The sequence below is a fragment of the Theropithecus gelada genome, chromosome 2, assembly GCF_003255815.1.
Source record: "Theropithecus gelada isolate Dixy chromosome 2, Tgel_1.0, whole genome shotgun sequence".
In the NCBI taxonomy this organism is placed as follows: Eukaryota; Metazoa; Chordata; class Mammalia; order Primates; family Cercopithecidae; genus Theropithecus; species Theropithecus gelada.
Window position 1 is genome coordinate 57,230,836 of NC_037669.1, and position 26,136 is coordinate 57,256,971.

General features: G+C 38.8%; 1 protein-coding gene across 3 annotated transcripts in view; it reads right to left on the reverse strand.

Moving 5' to 3' along the window:
* The window catches only part of GRM7 (glutamate metabotropic receptor 7), an 889,769-nt gene that overhangs the window by 157,384 nt on the left and 706,249 nt on the right, over positions 1–26,136 (reverse strand). For all 3 annotated transcript variants that reach the window (XM_025375788.1, XM_025375787.1, XM_025375786.1), the window contains exon 8: positions 7,585–8,520. In XM_025375788.1, the coding sequence (XP_025231573.1) occupies positions 7,585–8,520 (936 nt within the window). The remainder of the gene's footprint in view (positions 1–7,584; positions 8,521–26,136) is intronic.

Consider the following 26,136-nt stretch of genomic DNA (forward strand, 5'->3'; position numbering starts at 1 on the left):
ACCATGCCTGGCTAATTTTTGTATTTTAGCTAGAGACAGGATTTCACCACGTTGGCCAGGCTGTTCTTGAACTCCTGACCACAAGTGATCCACCTACCCCAGCCTCCTAAAGTGCTGGAATTACAGGCGTGAGCCACTGCACCCAGCCTGGTCCATTGCTTTTTACTGCAGAGTAGTATTCCATTTTGTAGATAAATCCATCCCAATTTGTTTATCCATTTACTTTTTCAGGAACACTTGGGTTGTTTTCAGGGTGGGGCTATTAGAAATAAAGCTACAAAAAAAATCCTCATGTACAAGTCTTTACATGAATACACTATTTCCTTTCTCTTGGGTAAAATACATAAGAGGAATGGCTGGAGCAGTATGGTAGGTATATGTTTAATTTTTAAAAATACCTGCCAAGCTGTTTTCTGAAGCGCTTGTACCATGTTTTATATTCCTACTGGCAGTATATGAGCATTCTAGTTGTTCTTTATCCTCATTAGCATCTTGCATCATCAGTCTTTTAAGTTTGTATGCTAAGCAATTTAAATATTTTATTTTACTTAAACCTAGATGTAGGAATAATTAGACCTATGGTAAAGAGGAAAGAAGTGAAGACCAAATAAGTTACGTGATACATCCAGAATGTACAATGATTAGGCTCAAAGCAGTATAGGATGGTGGAGTAGAAGAAAATGCCCAAATAAACCAGCTTCTAGGACCAGAAGAAAAGAGGGTAAATGAGACTGGAAAGAATTCACAATTGGGCCAGTATTGTGACCTATAGTCTATGGAGCCGAGGATTTGGCAGTCCCCTGACTGCCCATCAGCACACCATGCTCTGTTATGGTTTCCTGTGCTTTGAGAAAGGTTCTTTCTGAAAATGAGAGATGGTCTCTGATGCTTTGAGAAAAGCTAGGGAACGGAAATGAGTCAGTTTATCCCAGTTCTGCTTATAAAGGTGAGGCCTGGATCCCTATGGCTGTGTCTCTTTGTGGCTGAGGTCTCAAAGTGCAAGAAACCTAGGGGGAGAAGTGAGCTCCAGGGAGTTCTCCATGGGAGGTGGCAGGAAGATTCAAGGTCTGTTGTTGAGTCTTCCCTTTTAGAAGGAATTTCTCTTTCTGAGTATCTCTCTGTTCAAACTTTCAGTGATTAAAGCCTTTCTTTTAATGTTGTAAGCTATTCCCTTATTTGTTTTAGCCCAGTTCAGTTTTATACAGGCCCTCGATATTTACCTGCTGAAGTAGCTATTCTAGCTAAAGCAAGGGTCTAAGGTGGTTGAGACTCCAATTATCCTAGGTGACTGCATCTGAAATTAGTTGATTCATTATGGCAGGAAGAAAAAGGACTGCACCACCCCAAGCCACTGCTAACATCAGCCTTGCAAACAGCTGGTTTCTGACAGCTGTTTAGAGAGAAACTCAGTTATCACCAAGGTCACAGCAGGCAACAGAAAGAAAATAGTTTCATAGGCTTCTGATAGAAACACGAACAGACAAAACCAAACAGTAGAGGCAAGACCTCAGCAACCAGTATGAGTTCCTATCACAGCATGAGTGCACAAATGGCATCAGCAAAAACTATGTACTGGGACACCTCTCTCTCCTGTGTTCCAAAGCAAGGTGAAGATTCTTACCAAGCATGCTAGAAGAGAAAATATGGATTTTTGTTTTAAAATAAGTTTGGGTATGTGTGTAAATATGTTTATGTTTACATGACTGGAAGTTAAAACCAGATGATTGGACAATGATTGTCTCTAGGATGTGGGATAATGAGAGTTCTCTTTCTTTGGCTAGTTGTTGTTGATAACAGAGATTACTTTGGGAGGCTGAGGTGGGCATATTACGAGGTCAGGAGATCGAGACCATCCTGGCTAACACGATGAAACCCTGTCTCCACTAAAAATACAAAAAATAAGTCAGGCGTGGTGACAGGTGCCTGTAGTTCCAACTACTCTGGAGGCTGAGGCAGGAGAATGGCATGGACCTGGGAGGCAGAGCTTGCAGTGAGCCGAGATCATGCCACTGCACTCCAGCCTGGGCAACAGAGTAAGACTCTGTCTCCAAAAAAAAAAAAAAAAAAAAAAAAAAATTAAATAGTGGGCAATGTTATTTTCTAAATTAAACAAATTTTGAAAACTGTATTTCTATTAACAAAACAACATAACACAAAATAAAAGATAAGACTTACTCTACTCACATATTTTCTTAATGCTTAAAAAGTCCAAAATAGCTTTCAAACCTGCTCCATCTTTTTCAGTCCCTTAAGCTTTCTTCAAACCAGTGCCATCTTTTCTCAAATTATTATAATAGATACTCAACTAGTTTTCTTACCTCTAGCTGCTTTTCACCCTCAAGCACTATTTCTAAAATTCTCAATCCAAAATACCCTATGCTCACATTTCTCCCACATTTAGAAATTTCTGCTGACTCTTCATAGCTTCAAGGAGAAAATTCAAACAGAGCCCTTCACAATTTGGCTTTGCTGCTTTTTTACCATATCTTTGCCTCTGCTATAGAGTCCAGCCCTACAAAATGAGAGGGTGGTGGAATTGCATCAGAGGAAAGATCATGCAGAATTCAACAGGCACATAAGGCAATAATTCCTCTTAAGGTAGAACAGGTATTTCAGCTTACAAGCTACAATATTTTAAATTAACTTGACCCACTATGTGGAAAAGATGGGCCTCTTGCCAAAAGTTAATTTGGAATTCACATTATTCCAAAATTTGCACATAAAATGATGTTTCATTAATTCTGATTATACTCTCACATTTTATGAGTCAAAGTCCATGTAAGTGCAATCTGTCTCTTCTCTATGTGCTATGTATTGAAAACACTGTCCCTCACTTTTTAACATGTAATATAATTTCTTATACATTGTCATGCCACTTTTTCTGCCTCTAAATTTTAGTCCACTTGTCATATTTTCTGTGAAGCTCCTTCTCCACGTGTCTGTCCTTCATTCTTTGTGCTACAACTGTCATATTTCTCACGCTTATTCAGTGTTTGTTTGAAGACCTACGTTGACCATTAGTGTATGAGTTCCTAATGGAAAATGACACTGTTTTATCTCTGCATCACAGTCCTTAACAGAGTACCAGGGGCACAGTACATGCATTGTAAGTTTAACTACTGAAATACCATGAGAAAAATTTAAGCAAATCAAATAGTACAGAAGCATAAACGAATACATAGCTTCCTAAGAGAACCAGGGCTGCTCCTTGCTGTATGGCATTTGGCAATTTAACAAAAAAGGTTTGTAATCAGAGACAAAACCAACAAGAATTAAAGCACACCCCAATTCCCTGACTATTCTTTAAGTAGATTAATCTTTACGAAAACTATCATTGGTTTTCACACAATGACAGCAAACAGCTGAATGGGAAGAAGCATCAAGAATCCGAAACTAAATCAGAAATAGCAATGGATTTCAAATTCCAGTTCTGATTTGTTAATAGTCCTTGTCTTAAACTGTATAAAAAATGATTTCAAGACCATACCAGAGTACAGGGGAAGTGTGTCATAACTGATTAGTGATGTCTGCCTTGGGTATGGACAGAGAAACATTTATCTACCTGCCAAATATTTCTGATCCCTGTATTAGTTCTGGGCAGATTTTACTTTGTGTTTAGATTCTGAGGCGCTATCTGTTACATGTAGAAGATCAAAAGGTCTTGGTCTATATTCTCAGCCTCACAAGAAATACTGCTGGGGAACACCACTGTCTACCTATTCTATTCGTATCTCTGGTCCCAAGACCAGGGACTTGGTTCTGACTTTTTAATGGTCTCTGGCCCAAGTCTTGGGACTGATGCTTCATTTAGACATTCTAATCTTTGACTTTGTCTTTGACTGTGGATTAGTGTCTTTCTGATCTCCTGGTTCCTTGATTTCTGGACCTTCACTTTGCTTGAAATGGGAGTTAATTGATTCCCAAAGGTTCTGAAGTTCAGAATCAAGTAAATATTTACAGGATGTCTTCTGTAAATGGGAAGAAAGTAGTAAGGCTTTTAAAAAGTATGGTTGGTGTCTACTGGCATTTTTCCAGCAAACTTGAAAAGTGAATAGTTCTATGCCCCATTCTAGACCTGTCAAACCAGTAGGGGATTACAGGGTTGGGGAGATATGTGATAATTTGTTAAATTCCTCAGGGGATGATCATGAACATGAACACAATTTGAAGAACCACTGAGATAAGAACCCTGAACTGGCTCAAAGTTTGCCTAGAGTTGCCCCAATTCAGTCATTTAGTGACCAAAGGCTCCAGTGCAAATCAAGTTACTTAAGTTTTGTAATGTACTCTGGTTCTGTTATAATATGCACAGAAAAGTGGCCTGTGGGTGCCATTTTAGAGGACACAATTCTTTCTTCAAGCCACTTTCCTTTTTAGCAATTTTCTCTGCCCTTCAATTGCCTCAATCTTTTTCTTTTTCCTCTTCTTACCATCCTCCTATCTAAACAAACACACTTGTACACAAAGGAAGACCTTTGAGAACCTATGATCCCATTCCTTGTGTATCAAGATCATTTTCCCTTTGTAGAGTGACATTGCACAAAGCATGTCTCCCTGCCTGTGTATAAGGATATGCTGACTTACCTAGAAAGCTCTTCAGGCAATAACTGGCTACAAAGCTCCAGATGAACATATCATCTATAGAATTTTTCAGATTTTGACAGGGTAGGCTGCATGTTCCCTACCTGAAGCATACTTCTTTTCCTAGATGTGCAACTCTCTGTATAGATACAAACACAAGGCAAGCTTTTGCTTTTTATAGAAAATATTCTAGTCCTCAACAGATAGTGCCAGAACAAAATAGTGGGATGTTATCACATCACACTGGGCCAGCCAGCTTCCACTGTGCTATTGATGTACCAGTTTTAGTGTGTTCTTGCATCATTACATCACCTAAATATAATTCCTGAATCATTCCCTTGTGGTTACAGTTCACCACTTCCATCCCTGGTCACGTGGTAAGATGCTCATTCTAGAAGTCATGGGGTTAACAATGATAAAACAAGATAGCAGTGTCTCCCATATCCTCCTTAATAAAAGCAAAAATAAACTTCATGGGGGTTAATATTTTGCAAAAAATAAATAAATAAATAAGGAAAAGAACACTGCTTGCTCTTAATGTTGTGCTAATAAATTTGACAGAAGTTTTTACAGATATTCCTAGCATAATCAATATAAATTCAATTTCTTGAAACAGTAAATTGTTATTACTGAACTCACTGTCTAATCTTATTTTTCCTGTTATAACTCTTTGATTTAAAACACTTAAACTGTTAGATCTAAAGAAAAATGAAAAAGCTGTGATTTTGTAGGTTGCTGGCTTGGCAAAAATCCCTTCTGATGTGATCTCTTTGATAATGTGCCACTTTCCACATTTTAAATGCCATAGATTCATGTATACACGCTGGTATTTTCTCATTGGTTGTGCATGCTTCTCTAGCCATATGCCTATAAGTGGATGTGCATTTTCATATAATAACTTACTGTTCCCATTTGGCAATTCTGTGTCTTTAATTGTGTCAATCAACCACGTAAAATTTCATAATCTATTGAGAATACCCAAAGAAAAATATGTGCCTTCTAAAACTCTGGTATAAAAAGCACACTGCTTGAAGACAGCTTAAATTTCCCCACACTCCAATTCTACCAACACATTGTTCTCTAGAACAATTAGAATTTAATTCCTGAAACCTTGTTTTAATTTCAGATTTTTAAATGAATGTATAAATTATACCTGTGACCTTACTGAAAAGATCCATAATCATGACAAGAAATGAAAAATGAAATGGTAGAGACATATATTGTCAAACAGGCATTACAATCAGACTCATCTATAAAACCACTATAATTATTTTTCCTTTTTATATTCCTCAAGAATAAACTTGTGGGAAAGGTTTTATGTCTTTAACCTGTTGCATCAGGTATTGAGTTGTTTTAATAACAAAATAATTATTATCTCCATAGGCTTTTATGATACTCATCATTCCCTATAAAAAGTTCAATAGTTATCAACTTACCAGCATATATTTGGGGATTTTTTTTTTCTTCTCTCTATTGTATTTTACCACTCTAACTCATATTTTACTATTCCCTTGGCCCAGGAATACACAGAAGAAATAAAATGATATTCAAGTTGGTTTCACAGACAGTAAACATACATTATGAAATTGAAACATGCTACGCTTATTGAGCATATATTTTAGAAGAACTTTGTCTAAAATACTTTATGACTAAAACCATAATCTGGAACTATTCACTCTCTTTGATTTTAGATTCTGTGTGGCTTCATGAAATACTTACTTTTTTAAAAACACAGTTCAAAATTATAGCCCCTCTGAATTACACAATTTAGGTAAAATACATATTTTCAGCTGGAAAACTAGAAACCATTAATCCTTTGTATGATTATATGGAGAACAGAGGTAACAAAGAAAAACTAGAGTAATCTAATTCTGGGATACACAGGTTGTTGTAAATTTTTAGACATTCTGAGTCAATCCTTGTTTTTCCCACTTAAGTCCCTGAATGTTTCAGAGATTTGTCCAAAGTAACATGGAAGCACACTAGACCCCCGATGTGCTAACATCTAATCAAGCTATCCCTAGACCCTCTTGTGCTGAGTATGTCAGTTAGAACTCTAGGTCACAGTTGTACTAACCTGCCAGAGCTGCCTACATCCAGTGAAAGACACTGTATCTTATCAGTATCAATATATTAGGGTTGATATTACATGAAACTATAGCCACGTGGGTGAGTATAGGAGTCAGATGTATAAGAATCATGTCGGAATCTGCCATAGAATTGTCTAAATCAAAGATTCACAAGACTTATAACTACCTGGAAGGTGCGTGTGAACTAGCAAATATGTTGGCCTCAAAGTTTCACAGCTTGATGACACTAGCTCTGCACCAAATATTGACTCTTCCTCCTTTAGAAAGTCACTTCTCTGATCTCACTATGAATTGCTGGATGTGATTAATGTCCATCTAGTTGTAGGGAGACTATGGTGAAATGCTAACCAAATCTTTCCTATAGTCACCCACCTGGGTATATATTGTGCATATACAACTGGGCAACTCTATTCTGTTGTAAAGCTTGAGTACTAGATGCAATGGACAGCAATAGCCTAGGTAGCCACTAGGAAGAGAGAGAGAGCATTTACACTGGTGATAATAATGACCATCACACACTCCCCCACCTGGAGGAGAAGGTACTATGCTCCTCTTTTCCTATCCCCAAAAAATATGTGGGTAAGTGGAGAAGGTGGGGAATAAATGAGTATGAAGGGTTATTTTAGATAGATTAGATAATTTTATACTAGATAATCTCTCATTACATTTAATAATTCTATAATTTAATTAATTTGAAAATGCTACATCTGGTTGGTTTCCAGTGGAATGAATGTGGCTCAGTTTTAGATTCTTAGAGCATTGAAGTCTACTAGACCTTGAATTGGTTCTCTACTCTTGGGAATACCATTCTGCATATAGAGAACTTCTTACTTTATACAATCAATTTGGTTTCAGTACTTACAAAAATCAACACATTTTCAAAAAACATGTTATGATGTGCATTTTCACTTACCTTTTCCGCTGATTGAGCGGTGCCAAAAAAAATTGGAATGAAGGCAAGCCATACTATACATGTCGTGTACATAGTGAATCCAATGGGCTTGGCTTCATTAAAATTCTCTGGTACACCCCGAGTCTTGATGGCATACACAGTACATGTGACCATGAGAAGAATGCTATATCCCAAGGAGCAAATGATTTGGAGATCTGTAATGTCACACTTGAGAACTCCTCTGGCTTGCTCAGGGTTCATCGTCTTATGTTCATCATAGTCTATGATGATGTTGGGTGGATCAACACCAAACCAAATGAAAACCCCTAGAAGCTGAACTGATATTAAACTGGAAGTGATTGCCAGTTGTGATGTTGGGCTTATGAGTCTGGGAGCTGTTACCGATTTCTTGCCCTGCTCAAATATGCGATAAATCCGATTTGTTTTCGTCAAGAGGGCTGCATAACTGATGCACATACCCAAGCCCAAGAAAACACGCCGGAAAGAACACACTGCCACATCAGGTTTGGCAATCATCAGGAAAGTGATGATGTAGCAAAGAAAGATGCCCGTCAAAAGAACATAGCTGAGTTCCCGCCCAGATGCCCGGACAATGGGCGTGTCATTGTAGCGGATGAAAGTGGCCATAACAAAGATGGTGGCAATGATCCCCAACATTGCCAGGAAGACAGGAATCACAGCCCAGGGGGAGTGCCACTCCAGTTTGATGATGGGAATATCTTGGCATCCGGTTCGATTTTCATTGGGCCTCTGGTCATAGGGACAATGCTGGCATGTCATCTCATCAAACTGGTACTGGTAACCATCGCAAGGCTCACAGGTCCAACAGCAAGGAGTTCCTTTCTGTGTCTTCTTTCTCTGTCCAGGCTTACATGGTAGTGTGCACACTGAGGGAGGTATCTCTCGGACTCCTTTACCCCACTGCATGTCTTCTATCTGTAACATAAGAAAGAAGAAGGTGAATCAGGCAGATTCTTCAAGAGAGTAGAAAAAGAACACCAGCAACAAACAGTACTCATGGTAAGTGACATTTCAGCTGTGATGAGGTTGAATTAGCTTTCCCTCAGCTTGCAAGAGTTACAAGTATGATTTGAGCCCATACCATAGGACTCCAGCATCCTCGCTCTTCACCATTAGTGTGTTCTCAACATGCCAGATCTTAAGAATTCCCTGAGGCGATACAAATTCCCTCTTCCCATTCCTGACTTTCCAAATATGAACATCCTGAAAAAGAACCTTAGGGGCTATATTTATAACAAGTGCCCAGAGAATTCTTGTAAGCAGATAAATTGAGAAAAACTGGCATGCAGTCTACTGTCTTCCCCTGGGTAATAAGTGTAAATGTCCCCAATCAAGTAAAAAACAAAAACAAGAAACTATGGCAGTATGAAAAGCTACACTCACCTCCTTTGTTAGGTGTTTTATTTTTAAAAAAATGTTCTAAAATTATTTTGGATAAAACTGTAGTGCTGGCTATCTTCCCTAAAATTCTGTAAGCATTACTGTCATTTTCACTGAGAACTTTTGCAGCAATGTGAATCTATTATCACAGGGGAGAAGTGGGGCTTACTATTGAAGGCTTTAATTGTATTAGACTATTTCCTATGAATTCAGGAATTATTTGATAAGAAAATAATATGGTCTGGAAACCTTTCAAGGTTGGCCATCCCCCATTTGCAGATGACATTTAGACTATCCTAGAGGAGAATGTATTTGCTTAATTGAAACACTGGTTTTCTGGAGGGCAACATAACCAGCAGTGTTCTGAGAAATAATGGCATTAGAAACAACAGGAAACTTTACTATTGGGTGGAAATCTCAATAGAGTAGGCATCTCTCCTCTTTGCCAGCACAGCATCTGCTCTTTCTCTTCCCTGGTATCAGTTCCTCAGATTCCTTTTCCATATGCTTTCTGTGCAGTTGAACTTACACTGAAGCTCTTGGGTTGTGCACATGACCCAGGCCTAACCAATTAGTATATTGTAGTGGTTCTCAAAATTACGAATGCATCACAATTATATGGACTTGTTACAATAAAGTCTGCAAGATTTTCCGATTCATTGGATCTGGGATGTGGCCTGAGGAATATGCATTTTTTTTTGTTTGTTTGAGACTGAGTCTCACTCTGTTGCCCAGGCTGGAGGGCAGTGGCGCGATCTCGGCTCACTGCAAGCTCCAACTCCCAGGTTCACGCCATTCTCCTGCCTCAGCCTCCCGAGTAGCTGGGACTACCGGCGCCCGCCACCACACCTGGCTAAGTTTTTGTATTTTTAGTAGAGACGGGGTTTCACCGTGTTAGCCAGGATGGTCTCGATCTCCTGACCTCGTGATCCGCCTGCCTCGGCCTCCCAAAGTGCTGAGATTACAGGCGTCAGCCACTGCGCCCGGCCAGGAATATGCATTTTTAACAAGATCCCAGGTGATGCTGCTGAGGATTGTTCAGGAACCACATTAGTCAACTACTGATACATTCCAACCTCCTGGCCACAGAGATTGGGTCAGAGATGGCATAATTATGTCCCAGGTCATAGAATTTAATGTCATGACTTTTTCTGAGGTCACATAGGATAAAAATATTTGTTTTCATTGGACTCAGAGTTTCTAGGATATAAGGTGGCTAGTGCTGATGGCTAAAAGAAGGAGTTTATTAGAGACAGAAGCCAACATAGAGGGAAGTTAAGTGGAAAGACAAAGATCACTGGTGAGCTTGTTTGAGTTCCTGGATATAGTTATCCCTGAAGCAAGAATTTTCCTAGACTATGACATTATGTAAGCCAATAAATTTATCTATTTTAAAATACTTTGAACTTTATTATTAATCCTTGCAACCAAGAGTCCTGAGCAATATATGCATGAAATAGTTTTAGTATTCACAAGTCACAAAAGATGTACTACCTCTGCAAGTTATACAGAATAATTCCAATTAACAATTAAGGCTGATTTTCCCCATAAGTAGTTAATTGAATTTTTAATACAATTGAACTAAACAATAGACTAGAAAGATACTGGAAAGTCTGAGACATGTTTTCAAGTGCATAATTTTAAGACATAAAGGCAAAAGATAAATAATATATTCCATATTGGAATTTCAGTGTTGTGTTAATATACTGAATGAAATGCATAGCAGAGAGTGATTCTTCCATCAATGCTTGAATGTGAACTACATTCAAATTCTGAATTGGATGTAGTTAACTCAGAAAAATAAATGGCTCAGGAGTTAAACTTGGTAAAACAGCATAACCTTTTAATGGTTGAATTTAAACTTTAACCAGAGACCCAAGTATCTTCAGATGACTCTAGTGTGAATTTATTTTACCAAGCACAAAACCCAAGTCAGCACTAATAAATCACTAACTATAAAGCACAATCTTCTCTTTCTCAATATGATAATTTTTGAGACAGTAAGTCACTGGAAGCCATCTCAAGGTCATAAAATTAGGGAAATAACTTATGACAGGAGAGAAAGATATGCATTAACTTTACAAATGTCAAATTTCAAGAATTGGAAACTAAAAAAATTGCTGGTATTAATACAACAAAGATAAATACATTTGCTTGATTTCAACATTAGTGGTTGCTAATGTGCCACATAATTAAACTTTATAGGAATAAATGTAGGGCTCCTACAAATATATAAACAAATTATCATCATATGTAATACTTTACAGCCAGTTTCAAATGCTGCCAACTCATTATTTTTCCGTTGGAATAAAATAAAATACCTGGCAATGCTGCACAGCTTTTTATTTTCTCAACTTATCCAAATATATACAAGAGCTGTAACCATGGACATCACACTGACTGATCACTTCATTTGTTTTCATTTTTCGTTTAAAGCAGGTTTCAACTCAATTTAATTGTATATGTTAAACCAACAAAGATTCCTCCTGCTCCAGATGGATAAAAGTCTCATTTACTCCCTTTGCTAACAAAAATCATTATTGAAAATATAATCTGTGTTCCACGAAGGTACTGATTAACCTTTAAAAGCTCTAGTAAATGAGAATTTTGTTAATATGATGTGTATCATTTGTATATATCTACACCCATCCACACGGATACGCTGCCTTGTTTCATAAGAAATAATCAGCTGCAAATGCCCATGGTTATCTATTTTAAAGGAAGATAATTATTTAATGCTATGAAAATCAAGTCTAATGTCAGTTTACTTTTCAAGAAGGCTAACAGGAATGTAAATTTCAAGTTTCTCCTAAACTCTGCAAAAAAACTGTGTTTCAGTTAGCTGGAAAGCCAGATGTAAGGTGCAGAAAGATTAAGAAAAAGACTGACGTGTTTATCATCTTCTTCATTAGAAGATGCAAGTTTACATTTCTCCATAAAGATGCATTTTCCTCCTGGACATCCAAGGTTTATGGCTTTAGGGTACCTGGTCTGCTTAGTAGGTGGCTCCTGGGGAAGGGCTCTTGAGATCCTAGCTTTTGGCAAGAGAACAGAACTTTACATCTCCATCTCATAGCAAAAACTGACACTATACATGGCAAATAGATTGCATAGATAAATGGATCAATAGTTTAGGCAAAGAGCAAATTATGCAGTTCTGGTCAAAGAAAGCAAAAATAAGCTGCCTGTAGAGTCCTAGGAAAGTGTTTTTCATTCTTATACAAGTGGAACAAAGAACGAATATGCTATTGTTAACTTAAAAAAAGAAACTCAGACAGACACGCTGTCTGGAACAAAAGATTTCATTTGGGAAGAGCAAAGGGTGGTAACCCGGGGTGTGCAGCACACCCAAGCAAAATTAAGACAAAGGAAAGACACCCACACAAATTGCTTTGAAAGAAAGGTCACTGGTCTCAGAAACTCACTACAGGAGTTGTCATTAGTTCACTGGGGGAGGTAGTCATTGGTAGGCAACTGTCCTGATCTGAGGTTCTTATATGAAATACTGTAGGCCAGAGAAAATTCCTGTGAGAAGCTCTTCTTGCTGTTTGCAAGCTATGAGCAAGACATTCAGGGATGCAAGTATGTCAGCTTCTTTGTTATGGCCCTCACTAACTCTATTTTCGTTAGTGTTTTGACATGTGACTCTATTTTGTACTTCTCACTTCCACACTGCCTTCAGCCTTTGAACTTTGATTTGTGCATACATGATGGTTGGAGCTATAGTAGCCATTTTTCAACAAGAAAAAGACAAGCTGGCTGGGCACAGTGGCTCACGCCTGTAATCCTAGCACTTTGGGAGGCTGGGGCAGGTGGATCACGAGGTCAGGAATTCAAGACCAGCCTGGCCAACATGGTGAAACCCTGTCTCTACTAAAACTACAAAAATTAGCCTGGCATGGTGGCAGGCACCTGTAATCCCAGCCGGTCAGGAGGCTGAGGCAGGAGAATTGCTTGAACCTTGGAGGCAGAGGTTGCAGTAAGCCGATATTGCACCTCTGCACTCCAACCTGGGCAACATAGCAAGACTCCGTCTCAAAAAGGAAAAAAAAAAAAAAAGCCTAAGACACACAGCTCATATGCTGAGGATGGCAAAAAATAAAGAAGACAGAAAGACAGACTAAAAATAATTTACACCTCTGAAGGCAAAGTTATGTCACAAACTGTCTTTAATGGTTAACCAGTTCTCCATGGGCCATCTACTAATTGTTGTGAAGCATTCCATCTAATATATTTTCTCTTATTTATGCATTTGGTACATGCAAACCTTCTGAGTGTATCAGAAAAATTCACCAATAATTCAAGTTCTTACATGGATAGTAGGCAACTCTAGAAAGAAATGGAAGTTTTTGTCTTTGTCTCCTGAGAATGCTCAGAAAAAGGTGTGGTAAAGTACTGAATTCAGAAAATAAGTTTTGACTCCATTGCTTTTGACTCAGACAGAATACAGAAAAAGCACTACCAGCTAAAGTTTTCTAGCACACATGTTAGGGGAAAAAATGGTGTCTGGCTCTAGTAGAGAGACAAAGCTACTCCACAAGGAATGTGCAGACCTTATAATCACTGGAATTTTAAAATAAAACTAAATTAGTTGCTGTCTTACTGCCAAACACAAAAACCAAAGAGATAGTTATAAACACCATTCAGGGCATCCATTTTTATGGAGAAGAGATCTGTTCCTTTCCCCACGCAGACACACTCTATCTAAAAGAAAATTTTATCACTTCAGGGATATATTTCTTGGTGAAATTCCATTTGCATATTTCCAAAGCTTACTCCATAGACCAAGCTGGCTGGTGCTTTTATTGCATAATTCTCTGCAATATTATTTTTACTTGTTAGAACCTTAATAGAATGAGTTAATTTAAAAAAAGAACTTTCTTATTAAAATGCCATTTGTTCATTAAAATACATTTTGTCCTGTCTATAGAAAAAAAGCTTTTTAGGAAAAATTCATAGGAATGTTGAATTTTCAATACTAGGAAAGAGCCAGGTTTTGGTTCTGATGAAGAGGAGTGAGGTAGAGGAGTTAGCAAGTGCTTGACAAGGAGTTCTGCAGCACCTCAAGACATTTTTAACCTCAGCCCATATTTTGAACATTAAATAGCATGACTAGACAGTGAACAGAATTTAGGGACTCTATATTACAATTAAAAACGTTGCCAATTCACATTCTACTTATTCAAAATTTATAATGATAAAAATCATCATTTTTTAAATGTACTCCAGGTAGAAAGAATTGTACACAGCATTATTATAATTTTTCTTTTTTTTTCTTTGAGATGGAGTCTCACTCTGTCACCCAGGCTGGAGTGCAGTGGCACGATCTCAGCTCACTGCAAGCTACGCCTCCCGGGTTCACACCATTCTCCTGCCTCAGCCTCCCGAGTAGCTAGGACTACAGGCACCCGCCACCATACCCAGCTAATTTTTTTGCATTTTTTTAGTAGAGACGGGGTTTCACTGTGTTAGCCAGGATGGTCTCAATCTCTTGACCTCATGATTCGCCCGCCTTGGCCTCCCAAAGTGCTGGGATTACAGGCATGAGACACTGCGCCCAGCCAGCATTATTAGAATTTTTTAACTGCAGCAGACCCTGGGCTTCCATGGAAGGATCCAGAACTGTATGTCACTGCAAAGCCCCAGGGGATCCTAGACGGGAGACTTCCCTAAGGTTTCTGAGGCTCAACTTTGAATTGAAGCAGTAATTCCTAATTTGATTATACATTCGAATTACTTAGGGATCTTCTAAAAATTTCAGAACCTGTACCATACCCTGGATAAATTAAATTACAATCTATGAGGGGCAAGAAATAGGCATTAGTGTGTTTCAAAGTTTCTCAGGTGATTTCAGTATGTGGACAAATTTGGGAACCACTGAACTAAAATCTCCAAAAGGCTGGAATGCAGAAGAAAATCTTTGTGCTGTTAAGTGAAATAGTGACTACAAAACCACTTATCTGGTGATATGATTTGGCTGTGCCCCCACCCAGATCTCATCGTGAATTGTAACTCCCACAGTTCCCATGAGTCACAGGAGGAACTTGGTGGGAGGTGATTGAATTATTGGGGGGGAGTCTTTCCTGCACTGTTCTCATGAGAGTGAATGAGTCTCATGAGATCTGATGGTTTTAAAAATGGAAGTTTCCCTGCACAAGCTCTCTCTTTGCCTACTACCATCCATGTAAGAAATGACTTGCTCCTCCTTGCATTTCACAGTCAGCCATGATTGCGAGGCCTCCTCAGCCATGTGAAACTGTAAGTAAGTTTAATAAACCTCTTTCTTTTGTAAATTGCCCAGTCTCGGGTATGTCTCTATCAGTAACATGAAAACAAACTAATACAGTAAACTGGTACCAGTAGAGTGGGGCACTGCTGAAAAGATATCCAAAAATATGGAAGTGACTTCAGAACTGGGTAATAGGCAGAGGTTGGAACAGTTTGGAGGGCTCAGAAGAAGACAGGAAAATGTGGGACAGTTTGGAACTCCCTAGAGACTTGTTGAATGACTTTGATCAAAATGATGATAATGATACGGGCAATGAAATCCAGGCTGAGGAGGTCTCAGATGGAGATGAGGAACTTGTTGGGAACTGGAGAAAGGGTGATTCTTATGGTTTATCAAACAGAATGGTGGCATTTTTCCGCTGCCCTAGAGATTTGTGGAACTTTGAACTTGAGAGAGATGATTTAGGGTATCTGGCAGAAGAAATTTCTAAGCCACAAAGCATTCAAGAAGTGACTTGGGTGCTGTTAAAGGCATTCAGTTTTATAGGGGAAGCAGAGCACAGAAGTGTGGAAAATTTGCAGCTTGGCAATGCAATAAAAAAGAAAATCGCATTTTCTGAGGAAAAATCCAAGCCAGCTGAAGAAATTTTCATAAGTAACAAGGAGCCGAACATTAATCCCCAAGACAATGGGGAAAATGTCTCCAGGGCATGTCAGAGGTCTTCATAGCAGACCTTCCCATCACAGGACTGGAGGCCTAGGAGGAAAAAGTGGTTTCGTGGGCCAGGTCCAAGATCCCCATGCTGTGTGAAGCCTAGGGAATTGAAGCGCTGCAGTCCCAGCTTTTCCAGCCATGACTAAAAGGTACCAAGGTACGGTTCAGGCCATGGTTTCAAAGGGTGCAAGCCCCAAGCCTTGGTAGCTTCCATGGGGTATTGAGCCTGTGGGTGCACAGAAGTCAAGAACTGAGGTTTGGGAACCTCTGCCTAGATTTCAGAGGATGTATGGAAACTCCTGGATGTCCAGACAGAAGTTTGCTGCAGAGGCAGGGCTCTCACGGAGAACATCTGCTAGAGCAGTGCAGAAGGGAAATGTGAGGTGAGAGCCCCCAAACAGATTCCCTATTGAGGCACCACCTAGTGGGGCTGTGAGAAAAGGGCCACCAGCATCCTTCAGACCCCAGAATGGTAGATCCCCTGACAACTTGTACCATGTGCCTGCAAAAGCCACAGACCCTCAATGCCAGCCCATGAAAGCAGCCGGGAGGAAGGCTGTACCCTGCAAAGCCACAGGGGTGGAGCTGCCTAAGGCCGTGGGAACCGACCTTTTGCATCAGCATGACCTGGATGTGAGACATGTAGTAAAAGGAGCTCATTTTGGAGCTTTAAGTTTTCACTGCCCTGCTGGTTTGGACTTGCATGGGGCCCTTGTTTCGACCAATTTCTCCCATGTGGAATGGCTGTATTTACCCAATGGCTGTATCCCCATTGTATCTAAGAAGTAACTAACTTTTTAAAATTTTATTTTACAGGCTCATAAACAGAAGAGACTTGTCTTGTCTCAGATGAAATGTTGGACTGTGGACTTTTGAGTTAATGCTGAAATTATTTAAGACCTTGGGGGACTGTTGGGAAGGCATGATTGGTTTTAGAATGTGAGCACATGAGATTTGGTAGGGACCAGGGGTGGAATGATATGGTTTGGCTGTATCCCCACCCAAATCTCATTTTGAATTGTAACCCCCACAATTTCCATGTCTTGTGGGACAAACTTGGTGGGAGGTGATTGAATTTTGGTTGGGGTTCTTTCCTGTGCTGTTCTTGTGACAGTGAATTAGTCTCATGAGATCTGATGGCTTTAAAAATGAAACTTCCCCTGCACAAGCTCTCTCTTTGCCTGCCGCCACCTTTGTAAGATGTGACACTCTTCCTCGCCTTTCACCTTCTGCCATGATCGTGAGGCCTCCTCGGCCACATGAAAGTTTAAATCCAATAAAGCTCTTTCTTTTGTAAATTGCCCAGTCTCAGGTATGTCTTTGTCAGCAGTGTGAAAACAGACTAATGTATCTGGTCTTTAATTCTTTATCTTGTGATGCACTATTGAGATGACACAAGGCCCCCAGTTTCCCAGCATAGAAATAAAGAAAAATTCTGAGCCCCATCAAGGGAAATTTCAGGTACCTAGCTAGCCCTGCCACCAGCAATTAGGGAAGTGAATGAATAACTTACTAAGCAAGAAGATAACAATAACCACCCAAGTAAGTCAGGGTCATGAGATGTTTGGTTCCCGATATAAACTAAAGATAACATCTTGACGTATGTTCCTGATTTGTTTTCATAAACTGAGACCCCCTGCTAGATGAAAAATGCTGATTGCTGTCATGCAGACCTCACACAAACTGGAACTGGAAAATGAACACGGAAGTTCCCAGAATGCCCCCGCCCTCAACTCATTTTGAAAACCCTCTCACCCCTGCCCTTAAAAACCCTTGCATATAAGTCATCCTGGAGTTGGGTCTTTTTTTTTTTTTTTTTTTTTTGAGATGGAGTCTCACTCTGCCACCCAGGCTGGAGTGCTGTGGCATGATCTGGGCTCACTGCAACCTCTGCCTCCCAGGTTCAAGCAATTCTTGTGCCTCAGCCCTCCCCAGTAGCTGGGAGTACAGGCATGCTCCACCATGCCCAGCTAATTTTTGTATTTTTAGGAGAGATGGGTTTTCACCATGTTTGCAAAGCTGGTCTGGAACTCCTGGCCTCAAGCAATCCACTCACCTTGGCCTCCCAAAGTGCTGGGATTAAAGGCATGAGCTCCTGCTCCCGCCCCTGGTCAAGTTTGGGTCTCAAAACATTTGCTGAAACTTCTCCTCGCTTGGTGCCCAGCAATACACACCTTACTTTCTATGCAAAGCACAATGTCATTGTTTGGCTTTGCTGCACTGGGTGGGAAGCCCCAAGGTTGGTTCAGTAACACTGCCTCTTTCTAAAAGTCTGAATGGGGCACCTAAAATGCTTAGTTATACTCTATTATGATATTATAATGGAAACATACAATGTTGTAGTGGAATCACAAATTTTCACAGTCAGGAAGGTCGTTAGGCTTAAGTTTCATAATGTCATTGGTTAAACAATTTAAAATGCCTACAGAAGCTGGACAGATAAATAAATGAAGTTAGTGGGTGTAAGAAACATTTTTTTCCCCACCCCAAACAACCAAGTCTAATGGAACACAAGTTTGTTAAATTATACATCAAGAACGGATTTCATTGTATGTCTCCCTAAATGACCTGTATTTACTATTTTAATGCTTGCATTATCCTCAAAAACAAAAAAAAATTATGAGGGAGGTTCTTATCTTAAATTTGCAGATTTCAAAACTCCCAAATTGAATAGTTGGCCACAAAAGTAAATCTAGGTCTTTGTGAAATCTTTCTATACCCTTAAGTAAAACAGACCCATTTTACTTGATTTCAGAACTTTTTTTTTCCTTTTTTTTCTGGAAGAATCAGAACAGCCTTATGGGAAATCTTCAGAATTTTTTTTAACAACTTCTATGCCTTTTTAAAAAAATACCATATTCTCAGATTGCCAAACAATATGCATCTGCTGATACCAGTTAGCTATCTTTTTTTTAAATTCAGTGTCACAAGTTATCCCTTTCTGAAATAGTTCTGCCAGTAGAGAAGCCATCTCCTTGTAAACAATTTATTTGCTAACTGCAAATGACCTCCTATTTCTTCTTGCTCTGTGATGGTTTCCTAAAAGATGTTTAACAATCAAGGATAGACATGTTTTATTCTAATTATTAAATACATTTGAAAATACTTTTTTAAAAGCTTGAATTTAAGCATAATTACTATAATGTAAACATAATTCACATGAATCTCTCAATGAAAAAGAATGAGTTGGGTTCTTATTTTAAATTTATTTCAAATTAAATGTGTTCAAAACTGGACACATAATCTGTACCAGGGGCTGCCAAGCTGGCCTATGGGTTAGAACCCATCCATGGCCTATTCTGAAATAGTTTTATGGAAACACATCCACATTTATTGATGTACATATTATTTTTGGTTGCTTTTATGCTGAAACAATAGTAGAATCGAATAATTGGGAATCCATAGCCAGAAAAGCCTAAAGTATTTACTATCTGGTCTTTTACAGAAAAAAAAGGAGCTGATTCAGATCCAAAGAAAGCAGAAATACAAATCCTTAGTGTATGGTAGCTTTATCTATTCATAAGCCAGAAGTTAGGGTCATCTTTGATATTTTCCTTTTCCTTAACCACACATATTTAAATTACCAAAAAAACTTATGTCAGTTTTATGTCATGCAATAAATTATTTATATCATCCAAAAAACTACATACGGAGTACTGACTGAGTTCTGGACCTGGTTGAGTTGCCAGGAACAAAACAGATAAAGGTTACTTCCTTAGAGAGTTGAATCATCCTTTCTGATCTTTGCTACCATACCCTCTTCAGCGAAAGCTTTCTGTCCAGTTTCCCCACCTCCCTTTCCTGCTGGTCTTCTCCTAAGAAAATTATTGCACAATATCCAGCACTGTCCTTTTAATGTGCCGGTCTAATCATGTCATCCTTTTGGTTAATATCATCGATGACTTTTCATTGCTCTCACACCTCCCATATAACTGTGCACAGTCTGGCAGAGACATCCATCAACTGGCTTCACTGTCCTGGCTTTATCTGAATTCTGTGAAGTTTCCTGGCCCACAGTGGCTTTCATGTCACAATATACTGCTCAATAACCCTTAGGCTTACCTAAGTTTTGTTCAGGAAGTGCCTATACCTACTGGAATGAACACTGTTTCATTAATTCATAAAGATACCTCTTCACAGCACTTTGTCATTACAATTTGTAATTATGCAAAGATGATACTCGATTTAAGTCTATTTTCCCAACTAATGTGTGTATGCTGCATGAGAGCACAGCCTCCAATCTCTTTATCCACTATTGCAATTCAATATCTGGGAAGAAATGCAATAGCATTGTTGGGTTAAATGGATAAATGATGGTGTGAAGGAAAGAACAGACTGACCGCTCTTTTAGAAGTGATTTTTCTATACTCAAAATTTGAGTTGAAGTGTAATTAGAAGTGATGAAAAGATCCATAATTACTTTTGTGAGTCTCATCAGTTTTCTGGTCATTTAATGCATATCTATGTATAAAATGAATGTTTGCAGTTGAAATGTCCTTGGCATTTTCTTAAAGGAAGAAAGAGAATTAAATATGGAGCATTCAATTGCTAGGTAGAGGACAAATGAATACAATTAGCACATTATGAAACAGGAGAAAAACAAGTCATGTGCAACCTGCAGCTAAGGACAGAACATGATTTCAATAGTCCCTGACCTCTCTGAATACTCTCCTTCAGTAGGCTTAGGTACAGCTCAAAATAGAAAGAGTATGAGTTAGGAAGTCAGGCTGTCCTGGGTTCAAAGCCTAGTTCCATCACCTCCAGAAAGTATGGCTATAAGCAAGTAGAAGATATGGAATCTCAGTTCCCTTAGTTTATTAGGTAGGAATACTAAATAAGATGACATGTATAAGGAACAGCATGATGCCTGAGACATGGCAGTTACCTAAATGATTAATTATGGCTCCAATGATCAATATATTTCATGCAAAGAACTTTAAGATGAATATTCCCATCCCTCCTCTCTCTCTTGAGCTTCAATTCTTCCAGCTGAATATTGCCAGTATTTAATGTCATAGTGGCTTTTCAGACCCTGGAGATGTAAAACTGAACACATCAACTTCCTTCCCTTTTTCTAGATCTCTCCATACACACTTCAGCCTGTCTTGATGGAGTAGAGTAGATAATAACAGCACTGGAATCAGATGATCATGGGTTCAAATCCTAGCAGAGTGATCTTGGTCAAGTTATTTAAGCTCTTGAAACCTCACTTTTTCATCCGTGAAATGGAGACAGTAATAATTACTTCCTACACTTATTGAAAAAGGACATGTATGGAAGCATGTTCTATGACACATGGTAAAAGTTTGATGAGTTCTGTCAATTAAAATTATTACTAATGACAATACAGTCATCTTTAACTCTATACCTTGCTCCCTTCGGAGAATAACAATTGTGAAAGTTTGTTCCCGTTTTCTCCCACAAACCCTTTTCTTCTTTGTCCCCAATGATGACCATCTATTAAAGTCATCCTTATTGGGTCCACTTAATTGCTCTCTCTGATTTGGGGTCTTCCCTTCCTTGTTTCTTACTCCTTTACTCTGCTTTATTTCTCTTCGTAATAATGGCTGGCTTAAGTCAAACATATGGGTGTTGACTTCTGTGTCCATCTCCCTCCACCTGAATGTAAGCCCAGGAGGTCAGAGACCACATCAGTGGTGTTTCCTAATGTTCATCTGTACCTAAAAACAGCAGCTCACAAGGACTGTTTGTCTGAAGTTGCCAGCGTGCCTTCTTGGAAGGCAAGTGTGAGTTTACTACATCCTGGATTAAAACCTTAAATGTCTCCATTGCCCACCTAAGACAGTGCAGACTTATCCTTTGATTGTTCACGTTACTCCAAAGCAGACCCCTGAACTTCCACTCCAGTTTCATTGGCCTCTTCTAACAAAGGGCAGTGATTGGGCTTCCCTTTAATACCAGAGTCCCTATTTATATTCTTTTATTTACACGTAACCTTTCGGCTGTCATTTTTCCCCTTAATTCTTCTGCCATGATCTTAAATGTCCCAAATCTTTCCTGATGCTTTCAAGTTAGAAATGGCCTTTCCCTTGTTTGAAATCTCTTAGCATTTCATTTGTGCTATCTTTCTCTTCCCTGTACTTACACTTTGAAAAGTGGGGCTATTATCTATTTTGTATAATCCCCTACAGAGCTGAAAAGTAATATGGAACCTGGGGCATATTCTATCCTAAGAAAGAACTTTTAGGATTAGGATATAAAAGGATAAATCCTTAGAGGAAAAAAAAATGTCTTCTTTTATGCCTTTGAACACTTGTTATTCTTCTTTTGTGCTTGAGCCTTCTGTATCTGACTAGCTTTAAATATGACAAACTATACAAGAAAGAACAATAGAAATCCTTAAATCACTGAAACTAAATCTTCTTTTCTAACCAGCTCAGCCATTCATCTTAGATTTTCACACTCAAGACAACTTGCAAATTGCTTTTCACCCACTCACCTGGGGTGAGTCATGCTCTCTGCCAGGTAAGTGGAGAAGAATGGCTTACTAGGGCAAGAAAGGCTTTTGATTATTTTTTCTGTTATTCCCCTACTTTCTATTTTTATAAGTCTTGAATCTCTTGTTTTCCTTTTCTAAACTAAAGGATAGAAACTGTTTTTATACAGGTTATTTAGGATAGTTATCTCACATTTCATTATAATGAAAACCAGCCCTGCAACATAATCTTTTGAGACAAAGAAACCACTCTATCCAAACAGACACATCACGGGAGGCAGGATGCATATTAGTGTATTGAAGACTTTGAGATGTTTTGCTCTTAAGGAAAAACGAGGCCTCCTTGATTTAATCTAGTGCTTTCTAATCCATTTGAGTATGGAACAAACCATTCTTTTTCTTCCTGGAATATCTATCTCTCAATATTCTCTGGAATCTGTATTCCTTCAATAACACTGTAGAAAACAGTGATGTTGCTTAACTAATACTTTGGTTGGGATTCTAGCATCAACTTTCAGGCTTTCTTTGTTCTTGGGCTAGAAGAACTGGTGGGGTCATTGCAAAACTTACAGAACATGAACTGGGTTGCAAACGCTCTCAATTCTAGCTAGATCATCTTGATCAACTCACTTAACTTCTGTGTGGTCAATTTCCTCACCAGTAAAATGGAGTTACAGAAAAACCAAATATGACTCTATATATGAGAGTATTTTAAAGGGGTAATAGTCAATTACAACTAGTATTTTTATTTTTTCTTTTTAAAAAAAATATCAGGGGGAAAATAAACTATTATTTCTCATGGGTTTTAGCTTTTTTTCTGGCTCATTGTGTCCATGCCTTTGTTCATGCACCTCCCGCTGACTGGCATACTCTCTCTCCAGCTAAAGTTAGCAAGACTGAGCCAAATACTTTCTCCTGGTGAACACTTGGCAAGAAAAACTAAAAAGTCAACCTCTATCTTATAGGGCAATGGGTTAATGCTTCCTACAAAAAGCATGAATCAAAAACGTTTTCAAGCATGTGCTATCCAGTGATGAATTGGACAATCAGTTCTTTAACAGATAACCCGAGAAAAGAACTCAAACAGTTGGAATTTCAAACTCTGTTGCCCGTTCAGGGGATGTGGCATGACATATTTGCGTAAGAGGCTTTCTGGTATCTTTCATGTCACTTCGATGTAAGTCAGCACCCACTGCCACTGAATTCTGTCCCATGCCCTGTGGAGTTTGGCAGAAGGCTGCTGAAATGTATGTTCATTGGTACTGATGTCTATTTTACATGAATATATTTAAAAATTCAATTAGACTATTTAACAAACAGAATCTACTATCTCAAAAACTTTTAAGTCCACAAAGCTAAGAGAGAAGTGGCTTCTAAACCAAACATGCATATCTGCTTATTTTTTTGCATTGAGAAGTTAGGTCAGCTTCAGAGAATGAGACAAATAAAGTGTTTATCTGATTCACATTAACTTCCAAGACTGCTGGAGGACTAACAGGATATAAAAAGTTGCTTTTTCCTCAAAAATATGCTTACTAAGGGTACTACAATGTCCTGGAAAGACCTTCCATGCCAACATTCTGTAGCAGGAACAAGTGTTTTTTATCCCATCCTTCTAACATCATCTTGTAATTCTCCTACCCCATAATCAAAGGCCATTCACTGAGCAGCTTCTGTGTTCCATGCACTGTATTAAACAATAAAAATACAGATATGAGAAACACCTATTTTCTTTTCCTCAATGGGATCTCAGTGTCACAATATAAATTTACATATAAATCACACTAAATTCAATGTAATTTAAGACATAAGTAGGACCCAGTTGGTCCTTAAGCATCCTTTTCTAGAATATTGGAGCAGAGACTCTGAGGATGAATATGAGTGCTTTAGTGAAACAAGATGGCAAAAAGACATTCAGAAACAGTGAGTAGCTTAAGAAAATGCAAGAAAGCATGAATGCACTAGATTCACAGATGGTGATGAGGATGAAGGTCTGTAAGTAGTTTCAGTTGAACTGCAATATAAAGGGCAAGCAAGGGAGGAAGAAAGAAAATGTTGGAGACTAAGACACAGACAGGCAACAGATTATGGAAAAACAATTTGCTAATTATTCATTCAAGGACTATCTGCCATCTATGCAGTATTTGCCACATTATATCCATTAGGATACAATTGTTGAACAAACTGGATATGACCTCCTGAGGTTAGAGTAGAAGAGATGGCCAAGGCAAAAATAATTTAACAATAAAATGTATTATAATAAGTGTTAAACAGGAAATAAATAATGTGCTGATAGAATTACATGAAGGCAACCTTTCCAATAGAAGATGAGAGAAGTAGCAAAGGTGATTTTTAAGCTGTGATCTGAAAGGTGAAAACACAAGCATGGGAAGTAACAGGGCATGTATGCAAAGATCCTGAAAGCAGGAAAAGCTCCAGATATTAGAACAGGGCTTCTCAAACTTGAATGTACCAACAAATCTACTGTGAACCTTGTTAAAATGCAGATTTGGATTCAGTTGGCCTGCAGTGGGCTTGAGACTCTGAATTTTTAGCAAGCTCTCAGGTAATGTTGTTGGTCTGAGAAGCAACAACATTAATCAACATAATAGCACTGTGTTAGAGAAACAAAAATCAGAGAATGCATCCAGAACTCAGTGGTAAAGACAAAACACTCTACATGAGAGTGGGGAGAAAGAAAGGTGAGCTGAGAACTATCACATATGCCATTGGGAAATATATGATTAGCAACAGGCTTGCAATTCATTCCCCTTCTCCACAGGGGCTGCGAGTGAGGATGATATGGGAGCATCCTCCAGAAAAACAGAAGAAAGGTAGCTTGATTGCATTTCCTTTTTTGTATTAGATACATTACTTACAGATCTAATTTATTATCCCAGAGTAGACCAAAAAGGAAGTAAAGACCTAGGCGTGGTATGGTACTTTCATGCCTCTCCCTACTTTGCCTGTGTCTCACAATTATTTGAAACTCTGTAATTAAGGGTAAAACCTGATAGTGGGGATTATGGATTCAGTTGTGTCCTCCTACTGCAAAGTCATAGGTTAAATCCCTAACCCCCAATATGACTGTATTTGGAAATGTCGCTTTTAAGGAGCTGAGTAAGGTTAAATGAGGTTCATACAGGTGGGGCCCTAATCCAATAGAACTGGTGTCCCCAAAAGAAGGTGAGGAGACAGGAAAGGCCATGTGGGGACAACATGAGAAGGAGGCCATCTGCAAGCCCAGAGGAGAGCCCTCACCAAATACCAATGCTGATGGCACTTTGTTGTTGGACATAAAACCTTCAGAAATGAGAGAAAATAAATTTCTGGGGTTAAGTAACCCAGTCTGAGGTACTCTGTTATGGCAGCCCTAGCCTATCTGTGTACTAGGTAAGACCACTGATTTGTACAAATCAGACTTGACAATCAAACTCTTTGTGTTCATTCGCCTTTGCAGAGTTGAGAAATAATATGTAGAGTGATTGATGGCTTAAAGCAATGCTCCTTTGGCCAGGATACATATTAGAAACATGTTGGAAGACTCTGAAACACATCCATACCAAGATTCTCTCAGAAGGGTTATCATTTCATTGGTCAGTGATGGAGCCTGGGCATTGGTATGTTTCCAGCCTTCCTATGTGGTTTGTATGTGCACCCAGAGCTGAGAAACAGTGGAGGATATTATGCTTTGAAAGATACTTCTGGCCACCCTAGAGGCAGCAATAGTAGATAATGTGCTTGTAAATAA